Source organism: Eubalaena glacialis, chromosome 10, assembly GCF_028564815.1.
Source record: "Eubalaena glacialis isolate mEubGla1 chromosome 10, mEubGla1.1.hap2.+ XY, whole genome shotgun sequence".
Classification (NCBI taxonomy): Eukaryota; Metazoa; Chordata; class Mammalia; order Artiodactyla; family Balaenidae; genus Eubalaena; species Eubalaena glacialis.
In genome coordinates this window covers 57,235,339-57,248,930 of record NC_083725.1, presented here as the reverse complement: position 1 = coordinate 57,248,930, position 13,592 = coordinate 57,235,339, and the positions used below count along the sequence as shown (strand labels likewise).

At 37.2% G+C, this 13,592-nt stretch overlaps 1 protein-coding gene across 2 annotated transcripts in view; it reads left to right on the top strand.

Moving 5' to 3' along the window:
- Positions 1-3,063: 3,063 nt before the first annotated feature.
- The window catches only part of EED (embryonic ectoderm development), a 32,651-nt gene continuing 22,122 nt past the window's right edge, over positions 3,064-13,592 (top strand). Inside the window, exons 1-3 of one of the 2 annotated variants that reach the window (XM_061202761.1) lie at positions 3,064-3,541; positions 8,603-8,755; positions 10,725-10,817. In XM_061202761.1, coding sequence (XP_061058744.1) covers positions 3,428-3,541; positions 8,603-8,755; positions 10,725-10,817 — 360 coding nt within the window. In that variant the 5' untranslated portion in view covers positions 3,064-3,427. The remainder of the gene's footprint in view (positions 3,542-8,602; positions 8,756-10,724; positions 10,818-13,592) is intronic. The other variant, XM_061202762.1, reaches the window with a different exon arrangement.

Below are 13,592 nucleotides of genomic sequence, written 5' to 3'. Positions count from 1 at the left end.
AAGCTGAGGAAACTACAAACAATACGAGAAGACAACCCTCAAAATGGGAGAAAATATTTGTGAACGAAGCAACTGACAAAGGATTAATCTCCAAAATATATAAACAGCTCATGCAGCTCAATATTAAAAAAAACAAACAACCCAATCAAAAAATGGGCAGAAGACCTGAATAGACATTTCTCCAAAGAAGACATACAGATGGCCAAGAAGCACATGAAAAGCTGCTCAACATCACTAATTATTAGAGAAATGCGAATCAAAACTACAATGAGGTATCACCCCACACCAGTTAGAATGGCCATCATCAGAAAATCTACAAATAATAGATGCTGGAGAGGGTGTGGAGAAAGGGGAACCCTCTTGCACTGTTGGTGGGAATGTAAATTGATACAGCCACTATGGAGAACAGTATGGAGGTTCCTTAAAAAATTAAAACTAGAACTACCATATGACCCAGCAATCCCAGTACTGGGCATATACCCAGAGAAAACCATAATTCAAAAAGAGACATGCACCCCAATGTTCATTGCAGCACTATTTACAATAGCCAGGATATGGAAGCAACCTAAATGCCATCGACAGACGAATGGATAAAGAAGATGTGGTACACAATACAATGGAATATTACTCAGCCATAAAGAGGAACGAAATTGGGTCATTTGTAGAGACGTGGATGGATCTAGCGACTGATACAGAGAGAAGTAAGTCAGAAAGAGAAAAACAGATATCGTATATTAACGCATATATGTGGAATCTAGAAAAATGGTACAGATGAACTGGTTTGCAGGGCAGAAATAGAGACACAGATGTAGAGAACAAACGTATGGACTTCAAGGGGGGAAAGTGGAGGGGTGGTGGTGTAATGAATTGGGAGATTGGGATTGACATATATACAGTAATATGTATAAAATGGATAACTAATAAGAAACTGCTGTATAAAAAAATAAATAAAATAAAATTCAAAATTAAAAGAAAATCAATTTGCCAAAGCAGCATACTGCAGGTGGCATGTCCTGAACTCTTTCACCCCGCCGCCACTCTTCTCTTTGATTATAAATCCCCACCTATCCTTGCTGTATTCAGAGTTGAGCCCTGTCTCTCTCTCCTACTGTGATAGTCTTGACTTATTACAATAGTCCTAAATAAAGTTCCTTACTGTTTTAACAAGTGTCAGAATAACTTTTTAACATTAGCAATAATGAACATTAACTAATTTCCATTTATTATCCCTGACTCATCAAATTTTTAAAATATCTCTCCAAGTTTTAATACAACTAAATATTTTTAAAAATATTTTCTGCTTTGTTATGGATAACATGCATGCTGAAAGGCACTTTCCTTCCATATATCCTTTATCCAAATGTTCAGCACTTTTCTGATTTTATTAGTAGAAGGTGACTCCCACTGATCCCAGATACACAGAGTAATTTGGATTGGAAATGCTTTAGTTAATTATCCTTTATTTGTATAACTATATTCACAAACATCCTTATCAACAGATAAGTGGGGTATGTTTGTCTCTGTCCATGAAAGTGTCATACCAAAGCACATCTTACTTTCTCAGTGGTGATTCCATACCAGTCTCATCTCTCTCTCACCAACTGAGGAGTGCTTAGCAGCGCTTGGCACATTAGGAGTTCAACAAGTGCAATTACTATTATTAAGATATGAACTTTAATTTTTTCAGCTTCGTTATTTTTCCTGAGTCTTCATTGCAAAAACTTCTTATTCTGCCCTGCGTTTGCTTTACCTTCCCTTGCTCATTCTCAACTGACTTCTCTCCTTATCTCCAAGAGTGACTTGCAATCTGCAGTTAATGAAACAGAGATAATGATATTCTCTTTGTTAAGGCATCATGCAGAAGTAGTTCTAGTACACTAGAATTTTATCGTGGGGCACTCTATACTGTTTATCCAATGGGTGATGTAATGAGGTCTAAAAGACAAAAAAATATATAATATGAAGTAAGTGATCAAGAAATATTAGGTCCCTTCCTATAGCTTCATTTTTACAGATGAGGACAATGAGGCCCAGAAATATAAGTTGTCACAGCTAAGTTCCAAAAAAGGGGGAGGGAGGGGGAACTGGCTTTTATTTCTTGTCATAGTTCTCCTTTTCTAAGCTATTCATTTGGTTATGTGTCTTAATCACCCATCTAACGAATCCACGAGGCTCACCAATGTATTTGGCACCTGTCAACCGCCCAGATATGGTAACACAGCAAACATTTTGGTGAAGCATAACAGTTTTGTTGCCTTCCCCTAGAATTTTATTGTATCTGGTGTGCCAAAAAATATTGTCAGTCATTTGTCTCACAGTCTCATACATGCTTGGAGATGACCATTGACTTTTAGGCCTTGTCGTTGTTCAGGGCCTTGATAATCCTTTAACAGGTAAAAGAAGCACTTTGTAATGTCACTCATTGGAGTCTAGAATTATAATTTTAGTATATTCCTACCTAAACCCTACCCAATATTGGTACCAATTGGACGAGGATAATCATTCATCGCAATAAACATTCACTAGAATAAATATTCATCAAGAAACTACGAGGCATTCAGGGATTATGATGTTGTAGCGTTTAGAAATCCATCCTGGACTACGGAAACCCGGTGGAAGACTACCTGGTTCACAAACAAGATTTCAAAGAGGAGGGGCTTGGAGGAGGCGGGTCCGGACAACCAAGCGCGAGAATACGCCCCAGCGCATGCGCACCCATTAGCGGGTAACTCCCATTTGCTAGGTAGGGGAGGAAAGTGAGTAGCAGTCTACAATTTTAAAATTTTTGTTCGCAAACGAAAATTAGATTGTGATCAGTTCCGTGAATAGTGTGAGAGCGTTATTCTCCGAGTTCAAGATTAAGGACACTTGGCATATACCGCTAAACCAAGAGGTGACTTCTCGTCTCGTCCCCCGCCTCCTGGGACATTGATAGGCTAGTCCATTCCACAGACTTTCGAGTCCTTGCAGCGGGTCGGGGATCGAAGGATTGGGCCAATTGCGGCTGAAACGTCTTTGGAAGGAGGAAGGGGGTGAGGGGGCATCCCTCTGAGTTCCGCCTCTCCTTTTTCGAGGCGGTCGTGGGGAAGGGGGACGTACGAAATATTGCCCTCGAAAGCCAAGGATCACACCTCTCCGTGCAAACTGCCGGGAGGGCGGCGGGAAAAGGGCAAGACGGGAGTGGGGAAAGGGAAGGATCCAGGAAGCCGCGCGGGAGGGCGCGCGCGCGCGCCCCTTTTTCAGCAGTGTGGCGGGGTCGCACGCACGCCCGCCTCGGCGGCTGGGCGCGGTTTGCGACAGTGGGGGGAGTGGTGGAGGTGGCGGCGGCAGTGGCAACTTTGCGGCAAGCTCCGGACGGGCTTGCTTGACGGCGGTGTGGCGGAGGCCCCGCCCTAGGCGGCAGGAACCTGGAGGGAGGCGGAGGAATATGTCCGAGAGGGAAGTGTCTACAGCGCCGGCGGGAACAGACATGCCTGCGGCCAAGAAGCAGAAGCTGAGCAGCGACGAGAACAGCAACCCGGACCTCTCTGGAGACGAGAATGTGAGTGCAGCACTGAGCAGTCCGGACGGGACTTTGCAGTGAAAGTTTCAAATTCTTTTTAAACTGTAGGCGCGGGGGCGGGCAGGCGGCTGTGGGGGGAGGGAGAGGTGTCACCCTCTACTCAGGAAAACGCGGGCGTGGAGGAGAACATCGAACTTGTCTCTACGGTGATTTTGAGCTGCGGCCGAGAGCGAGCGGAAACTTGACGAAGGAGAGTGGTTTAAGAGAGAGCGTGGTGGTGGAGGTCAGAGGGCTCTGAGATCCTTTTGCGTGCATGTGGAGTGTCTGGGCCTTTAGGCAGATTTTGGGAGAGCGGACCTGAGATTCCAGTAGTTTAAAAGGCAAGTTAGAGGTTTTTCTAAGACAGTTGGAAGGAGGGGCCAGCGTGTGTTAATGGACTTTTAAAAAAGAATTTAGGGGCCGTGTCACTCTTAGACCCTTACCGACTGTCCAGGATGGGAAGAGTAGCTCTTAGACGTTAGAGATTTCGGTGACTCTTTTAAAGGGGCTTTTGTGTCCGCTCCTGTCTTGTCCGCGGAGAAGGGGCGTGCCTGACAGTCGGCTTCTCTTCAGGAGGAGGAAAATTGAGAGGGTCGTCTGCTGACTTGGAGGGAGAAACGACCCTTGAAGGAATGAGAAGGGACAGTTACTCTTTTGTAAGTTTTCACTAAGATGAAGGGGATGACCTGGAAGATTTTAGGCCACTGTGGTCAGGGTAGATGTCTTTAGGTGTGGGCTCGTGGCTTCGCATGTGTAAGGTGTTTTGGAATCAGATTTTTTTTTTTAACTCTTAAATGGATCTTGGTAATACTCTAGTCCGTCCCAACAGTTGATCCCAGTGTTTTTAGGTGAGACGCCAGTAATGACCGAACTGACATTAATTTTCAGTTTCATGTTTTAAGTTTATATCCAATAAGGTCAGCAAAATGTCTTCACAGTTCATTCAACGAATTACTCTGAAATGTGAATCCTCCGAGGTAACAACATCTGATTATCTTTTTTAAACCTTTAAAGTGTTATAGGAGGGTGGTGTAAGTTCTTCTTTTTCTCAGTTTAGCTAGTTTTAAGAATAAATGTTGTATCTTACACACCCAGTTCCTAAGTTCTACATCACTGCATCACCGACTGAAGCATGTATATGGCATGGTGTCAAGACCAGAATTTTCACTGAACAGATGGGAAAGAATTCTTTTTGCAGATAGAAGAAAGATATTTGGGAGATTGTCAGTTTGTGGGATTTGGACTTGAAATTTCTGGAAAGCTTAGGTGTTGAATGTTACTTTAAATCTGTTTTTTTTTCCTCTTTGTGCTTCCCAATCTTATTATATATTGGGATCTAACATTTTTGACCCTCTTCATTCCAGCCCTGGGTGTCTGTTTTATTTCCACCTCTTCTTAAATTCCTCTAGGCAGATTAGGTTAGTGACGAGGAGCACACACTGGATCTGTTAGGTTAAAATCCCCCCTCTACTGCTTACCGGTTGCTTGGTCCTGAGCAAGGTGCTTGACCTAGTTGCCTTAGATTCTTATCTTAAAAATGGGGATAATAACGGTATTTACCTCATGGGATGTTTGTGAGGATTAAATGAGATAATATAGATAAAGTGCTGAAAAGAGTGCCTGCCCCTTAATAAGTACCATACAAGTGTTAATTACTATAACTTCTTTTGTAATCACATTGTCTAGACTTATGTTTCTGGCCCTTCCACGTATTAATCAGGCAGAAATGTAATGAAAATGTCAATAACCTATTAGACGGAGGAAAATTTCAGGGGACCAAATAAATTGAAAGGTTATTTTCTTTTTACAGACCCTTAGGAATGTACTCCTTGATGCATACTAAAGCTATTCAGAACTGGATGATTGGACTAAGCTGTTGTTTTGGTTCCTCCATTTGGCTGGGACTTTTAACCTTTTTTGTGCCTTGGACACCTTAATGAATCCTGTGAAACCTTCTCAGGATAATAGTTTCAAATGTATAAAATACAATATATAAGATTACAAACAAAATTAGTGATAAAATTATTAAAAAGTTACAGAATTTTTTAAAACAAATTTAAGATTTGTTTTAATAAAGTGCTTTAATGTGAAGTGCTTCTTTATTAGCACATTAAGTAACTAGGTCTAGCAGTGACTCTGATAGTAATGATGGGCATAGACAATTTTTGAGATCTGCAACAACTATAATGTGATATAAAAATACCTGATTTCATTGGTGAGAAAGTCACAGCTACAGTAACATTAGCATGTATGCTGCCTGCATTATAATAGAAGGAGGTAATAGATTTCACTTAAAGATCGTGAATATTAAAATGCAACCTTAAATTTATTTATGTATTTGTTTATTTTGCCACTTAAGTTCACAGGTCCTCTGAATTTCATCCAGGGACCCAGATCTAGGACATAGGTTAAGGGAAGCAAGTAGAGAACTCTGTATAAAAATGAGTTCAGAAAAAGCTAACAAGGGCAGTCGTTTTACTCTTGAGGGAGCCAAATAATGACAGGAAGGCCAAAAGCAAGTGGAGGAAAGAATGCGGTGTTTTTGAGTTGGAGTGGAGGTAGTCTGAGCGCTTGCTACGGTTAAAGTGAATCAAAGAATTGAAAGGACATTAAAATTTTTTTCAATTGAGGTATAATTGACTAATAACATATTATTTCAGATGCACAACATAATGGTTCGATATTTGTATACATTGCAAAATGATCAGCACAATAAATCTAGTTAACATTCGACCTATTTTAAGTTTGTTTTATATGTATCTGCCATTTTATTAACTTTTTCATATGACTGCAGAGTAGTTAGCTTATGGAAGAATTGTTGTCTGGTAGTGAGATCAGAAGGCTGAATCTGGAGACATGTCTTTTGCTTAAGCAGCCTGTGGCAAGGTTAAGGGCCAAATTACTATCCCTGTTTCCTTGTTGAGCAAATGCAGATGGTAGTGCCATATCTGTTGCATAGTACCATTCTGTATTTTGAGGAGGGACCAAGGTGGAAGTAAGCTTGTACACATATTAGATACTTAGGAAAGGTTTGAATTTAAAGATAAAGTGAAAGCATTGTGACTGTATTTCATTTCCATTTGACTCTGTTTGATTTCCATTTGATCTTGATTTGCCTATTTCAAGAGATGGGTAAATTAAGTGGTTAAAAGTTTATACACATACACACACACACATACACATACATGTAATGTGCCCCAATTATTAACAATGTTTTGTGTGGCTTCTTGATTAGCAGTTGGATTTTTAGAATGGAAAGAAGAATTTTCCAGACTGGGAAGAAGCTAGTGAATAAATGTCTAACCGTTTTATTATTTCATTTCTCTAGTGTTGAAAGATAATTTTCAGAAAAAGAATAAATTTTCAGAAACATTTTACTCATGTGAGGGAACTGGGCAAGTGTAAGTCAAACGGTACAAATGTATATGGATTAAAGGAATGTAGAGATGAAATTGCAAATGGAGACAAAAACTTCTCTTCAGAGTGAAAGGGAAGACATTTTGAACCTCTACCTTTGGATTATGCACAGTGTAAGAGATGTAAGATTGTTCAAAGGCAGTGAAGGGGGCTAGAATCTGATAACATGGAAGAGCGTGCAGTAGTTACATAGTTTTCCAGTGAAACACAAAATTGTTTTCTACGCTAGGTTTTAACTGTGTAAATACAACTGAAAGGTAGGGAGAAATAGAGATTAACAGTGATTTCAGGACTTCCCCGGTGGTCCAGTGGGTAAGAATCTGCACTCCCAATGCGGGGGTCCGCGTTCAGTTTCTGGTCAAGGAACTAGATCCCACATGCATGCCACAACTAAGACCCTGTGTGCCATCTATCCACTTCATTCTCTTTTTTCACCCTAGATAACCAGTATATTTTAGAATGATTTGTGTATTTTTTTTAAAAGCGTTCCATTTTGGTAGGAACCATTCGTTTTGAAAAACCACCCCTAAGAACTACTGTATAATACCATATAGTTTTTAAGTGAATTAATATGAATTTTTAATATACTTTTTGATACTCCAGTTAATTTTTAACGTTCTGTAATATCATAAAACCAACTTTAGGAAGCAGTAATTTAAAAATAACCTCTAAGACAATGGTTCCTAATATGTGTTCTCATAGATGTTAATAGGCACTCCATGAAAAAAAGCTTCCTCTGGAATGAATTTAGTAACTACTGCCCTAAGGTGATATAGGTTTAAATAAATCTCTTTATTCCAAGGAACACTTTGGAATGTGTAATGAAAGGAGGTAGTGAAATCCTCTTCTCAGAGTAGAGGACCATTAATATAGCTTGTGGACTGGAGACAGGGTATAAATTAGGTGAATTTTCAAGGTTTCCTGCAGTCATTTCTACATTTGGAAGGATTTTACTTTACAGTGAGTTTTGGGAGCTCTATTGTATGAGTATTTTAGAGCTATGAGTCAAATTTCACTTGTATATAGCACATAACATGTAGAACCTAAAAAAATTCTAAATGGTTTAAGTGTTATAAATAAGCAGAGTTTGAATGATAATCAGGATTTTCATCTAAAGTAGGAAGCACTAACACTGTAGCCTCAAACGGCCACCCACTCCCATGCTCCAAACTGAGCAGCCGTCAAATAAATTATGAAGACATGTAGGTCAGTCAGATTTAGGAGTCATAGCTTTTGGTTTTGAATCCCAGCAGCCCTAACCAGCAAGACACCATTTAGGCTCTCTAAGCAACACTTCCTTATCTAACAGTACCTTGTATGAAGAGCAGTAAAGATGAAGTGAGGCAATGCAGTAAAGTGGCTGGCACAGACCAGTGCCTTGTTATTTAAAGGCAGTGTTATTCTTACCATTAGCATCATCATGGTTAGCTTTTTTTGTTTATATTTTTGCTGAAATATCAAATATCCACAAATCCTAATGTGTTTGTGTTTTTTTCTTATTTGGAGACAAGAATAAATTTCTTCATTTCTTGCAGGATTTATTAATTAATTCTTTTAGGCCAGTCAGTGGCTACCCAGTATGAACTCATTTCCTAAGTACAGTATTGCTGTTTCATATAATTTTTTCTGATTTGCTGCTCATAGGATGATGCTGTCAGTATAGAAAGTGGTACAAACACTGAACGCCCTGATACACCTACAAATACGCCAAACGCGCCTGGAAGGAAAAGTTGGGGGAAGGGAAAATGGAAGTCAAAGAAATGCAAATATTCTTTCAAATGTGTAAATAGTCTCAAGGTATGTACAGAAAGACACAGTCTATGTGCTGAATGATGGGCTCCAGAGTTATTTCTCAGTGGTAAACATTTTATGCTCAAGATACTCTGTCAAGTTAAAAATATTATAAAATTATAATAATCTGACGTTTTGTTTGTAGGGCAGACTGCATAGTTATTATAATCCATTCCACATTTGTTTAGCTTTTTTTTTGTTTGTTTTACATTAAATGGGTAGTACCTAGTATTGCATCTGGTTTTTCTTTACTGTTTTTATTGATTTTGAGAAATGTTACTCTTCATATTTTGGTAAAACTTAAAAGCATAAGCCACTTCCTGGTACCTGTTACTGCAAAAAACAATGTGACTCATTAACTTTGAGTTAACATAAATTGAAACAGATGTCTTACTTTGTGCAGTCTTTAAAAATTTAACTCTTTTATTTGTAATTGTTTTCAAAGAAAAAGTAGAAATTTAAAATTTTTTTGAATATTCAATATTTGGAAAAAATAATAGGTTGGAGTTATTTATATTACTGCCTTCCTCAATAGTTTTTTTATTTTTAAAAAGGATTACTGATATTTACTTTAAATGTTTTACATATATTCATTTCCTGTTTTTTAAATTTGGGGGTGTTTTTCCTGTGCTGAGCAAATATATGCATTATATTATCTTATACATATGTTAGATAGATTCTTTTTAAAATATCTAAATATACTTTAAAGTCTTCAGAAAGCGTAAGAAGCTATGGCTTTATGGAAATTATTTTCCTGTCTATGTAGCAAAATTCATTGCTCAGTGTGTCAAATTATACTGTCTTAAAAGGAGGAAAATTAATCTCAGTGGTGGTGGTTTTTTTTTTTTTCCTTCTTCTAAAGCAAAGTGTCCATTGTAGTTTCATGTTAATATTTAGGTATATTAACCTGTTTTTACGTAGTATATCTGGAAGGTGGTTTTAACTGCTATTTGGATATTTTGATTAAATATTTCCAAAGCCTAAAGCTATGGCTTTTTAAAGGATAAGAAATGAATGTTGTTATACTTTAAAAGTGAAAACAGTGCCTTAAAGTGAATATGAAAGTTACTGTTAAACACCAGGAGATTGCCAGTATAATCCTAAGGCTGAAAAATAACTTTGTGAACAAAACTGAATACTTGTAGCACAGGGAACTCTGCTCAATATTCTGTGGTGGCCTAAATGGGAAAAGAATTTGAAAAAGCTGTATATGTATGGCTGAATCACTTTGCTGTGCACCTGAAACTAATACAACATTGTTAATCAACTCTACTCCAATGTAAAATAAAAATTTTTAAAAACCCTGAATACTTGTTTTTTGTACATCTCCTTATAGCCTCCTGGTAACTGTGACGTTACAGCCCACTGCCTCCCCTGGCCCCCACTGTTCAAGTATTCTTGTTCATTATAAAACTTCTTGGGTTGTTTTTCTTTTAGGACCCAAATTCAAGGTTATTTAAAGTTGTTTCTATAGAACTGTAGAAAGCAATGATTTGAATGGAGTCTGATATGCTTCACTGTACGAGGGAAATTAAACCTAATAAAGTTTAATGAGTACTGGAGAAACTATATTAACTGTTAGGTTATTTGTTATTTCAGAAAAATAAATTGTGTCCTTATGTCCTAAGGGATTAAATGCCTTTGCCACAATTATCCATTTTATTTTGATTCAGAAGCGTGCAGTTGGGTTTAAGAATATAGAAGGCAACTATCAAAGTATTTTCATTGATGAGTACTTGTTGCCTAACCTCTGATTTAAATCTTTAATTGTTATAAAGCTTTATCATGCACCAGTATTTTAAAATGTGAAAACTGGACTAACAGATACCTTTTAAGTGTCAAAAGTCAGTTTATGTATGATATATAAAATTGCAGCTTGCATTTTGGAAAAAAGTTATAATGGGAATGGTCAGTTTAGTACCATTTTTGGTTTCTAAAATATATTAATTTTTCTTATTTCTTGGTTATTTTATAGGAAGATCATAATCAACCATTGTTTGGAGTTCAGTTTAACTGGCACAGTAAAGAAGGAGATCCATTAGTGTTTGCAACTGTAGGAAGCAACAGAGTGAGTGTTAAGGGGGGCTGTTTGGCATTTGGCTCATCAGAGTCTGGTGTTAATACAACATTGAAGTGTAATGATTTTGAAGTAAACTTTGTATAGCTGGTTTGACAATATTGTTCCTTTATGTAAAAGTGAAGCATTCTAGAAACTGACAAAATTAAAAGTAATATTCATGACTGAAAATATATCTTTATTTCATATATACTCCCAATTGTTCATGAAACAGTTTCTATTTACATTTTGTACTCATAAATATTTTGTTTTGAGTGGCTGAAAAAATTGACCTTGCTTTTTAGAAGTGACTGTAATAGTTGTTTGTCAATTTAGGGTAAGAAGTCTGTGATTTCTTAAAAATAATAAACATAATTAGTTGGTCTCTGTAAATGGAAAGCGTAAATCCAGTGGATTTATGTAATAGTTACTGAAAATATTTTAATTATATGCAATAAACATTTGTTTTGAATTGTTTTTATTTTAGGAAGCCAGAGTATCTTGAACTGAGAGAATGCATGGAAAAAACCATGCTGGGCATGTTTTGATGTAAATGGTTATTTAACTTTTTAGTTAAACCTGGGGCTGAAAAAGTGGATTGCAAAGACTTGTTTATTTCCATTCACTTCTAAATGAATGGGAAAAAGGATGATTCCCTAGCGCTTACCAGGGAGAATCAGGAGTTTTCTGTTAATCTGAAATCACTTCGGAAAAATTGTCCTCCTGATAAGTCTTTACTGTATTAGCTGACATTCTGCTTATTCATTAGTACTGTACTAAGAGTTATGAGAAATAACAGAGAAATAGATTGGCGTATTTGGAAAAAGAAAGATGGAGGAAATTGACTAATTGGTATGGATTGACAATAAACAAAGTCACTTTTTTTAGCACAAGAGGGGAGGGGAAGGAGGTGAATCTGAGAGGTGTTCCATAAGTTATTTTAATTGAGTAAAATTAAATTTTATGCTTCTTTAGTAATTGTGCTAAGTTTTTTAGAGAAATAAAAGACCATGATTTTTAATGCACGCCGTTTCCTATATTTATTTGCTGTTTTAGTGTTAGTATTCTGTTCTCAATCAAAACTAACTTGGGAGTTGTCAGCTGAGTATTTTTCAAATGTCAGCATATTTCCAAGCTTTTTTCATTTTTTATTCTGAAAGTTTGAGGATCATACAAACACACATGCATCTATTCTGGGCTAGAACTTTGCTATTCCTGTTTTCTAAAAAGTAAAATTTGGCTTTAAGTAATTTCCTGGAAGTCTTTAAGGAACTTTTAATTACATTTAAGGCTCTGTTGCTTTTACTGGTCATTGAAGTTATGAAAATTTGAAACTCGATACTCAAGTTGATAACCTGGGATAACAGGTTGTTTTGGTGTTTAGCCAAATGTAGGTTGTGATATGTAGCTTGAAAACAACGATTCAGAGGGAAATTGATGTGGTTTGAAGAAGAGATTAAGGTTATTTTTTCCAAAAATTGGGAACATAATCCATTAATTCATTTGAATCCACTTTTAAGACATCACTATAAGCCTGATTATACTTCACTAACTTCACCATCATATTAGTATAATTAGAATTAGTATAATTTGTGCTCCAGTATGCTTATTGTAATGTTCCAGGCTTTCTAACAAAAAGAATCCCTGTTCTCATTTAAAATGACATTGAATTATACGTTACTGAATTATAAAAAGCTCTGCTGTTTGGACTTCTTTTTTTAAAAAAAGAAAGAAAAATAAAACAAAATAATCTCTTAAGACAACCTAGTTAGCATCCATATAAGGAATTTTTTTTAGAATATTAATGTAGAAATTATCTTATTAATAGGTGATGATAGATGATTTAAAGGATCTTTATAGAGTTCTTATAGACTCTTATTAAGATTAATAACAGGTTATTGCTAACATGACTAAGCTGTAAGAAGAATGGAAAAAAATTTATAAAAAATTTAGTATTATAGAGTAAGCCTTCTGTATCTGTGGGTTCCACATCCGCAGATTCAACCAAGTGTGGATCAAAAATATTCAGAAAAGAAAATTCCAGAAAGTTCCAAAAGCAGAACTTGAATTTGCTTTGTGCCTGCAACTATTTATATAGCATTTACATTGTATTAGATGTCATAGTGGTCTAGAGATGACTTAAAGTATATGGGAGGATGTGTGAGGTTATATGCATACACTATGCCATTTTATATAAGCAACTTGAGCATCCTCGGATTTTGGTATCTGTGGGGAGTTCTGGAAGCAATCCCCAGCAGATACCAAGGGACAACTGTACATAATTGAATAAAGTGTATATATTATTAGAATATGTGACGAAAAGACCACTGTATATCAGAAAGTTAATATTTGATGAGCAATGTCCATGAGAAAATTATTAGGCAAATTTTAGATTTTCTTTTTTTTTTTAATTTAATTAATTTATTTATTTTTGGCTGCGTTGGGTCTTCGTTGCTGCGTGTGGGCTTTCTCTAGTTGTGGCGAGCAGGGGCTACTCTTTGTTGCGGTGTGCGGGCTTCTCATTGCAGTGGCTTCTCTTGTTGCAGAGCGCGGGCTCTAGGCACGCGGGCTTCAGTAGTTGTAGCACACGGGCTTCAGTACTTGTGGCTCGCGGGCTCTAGAGCGCAGGCTCAGTAGTTGTGGCGCACAGGCTTTGTTGCTCCGTGGCATGTGGGATCTTCCTGGACCAGGGCTCGAACCTGTGTCCCCTGCATTGGCAGGCGGATTCTTAACCACTGCGCCACCAGGGAAGTCCTAGATTTTCTTATATGTAATTAATAATGCTCT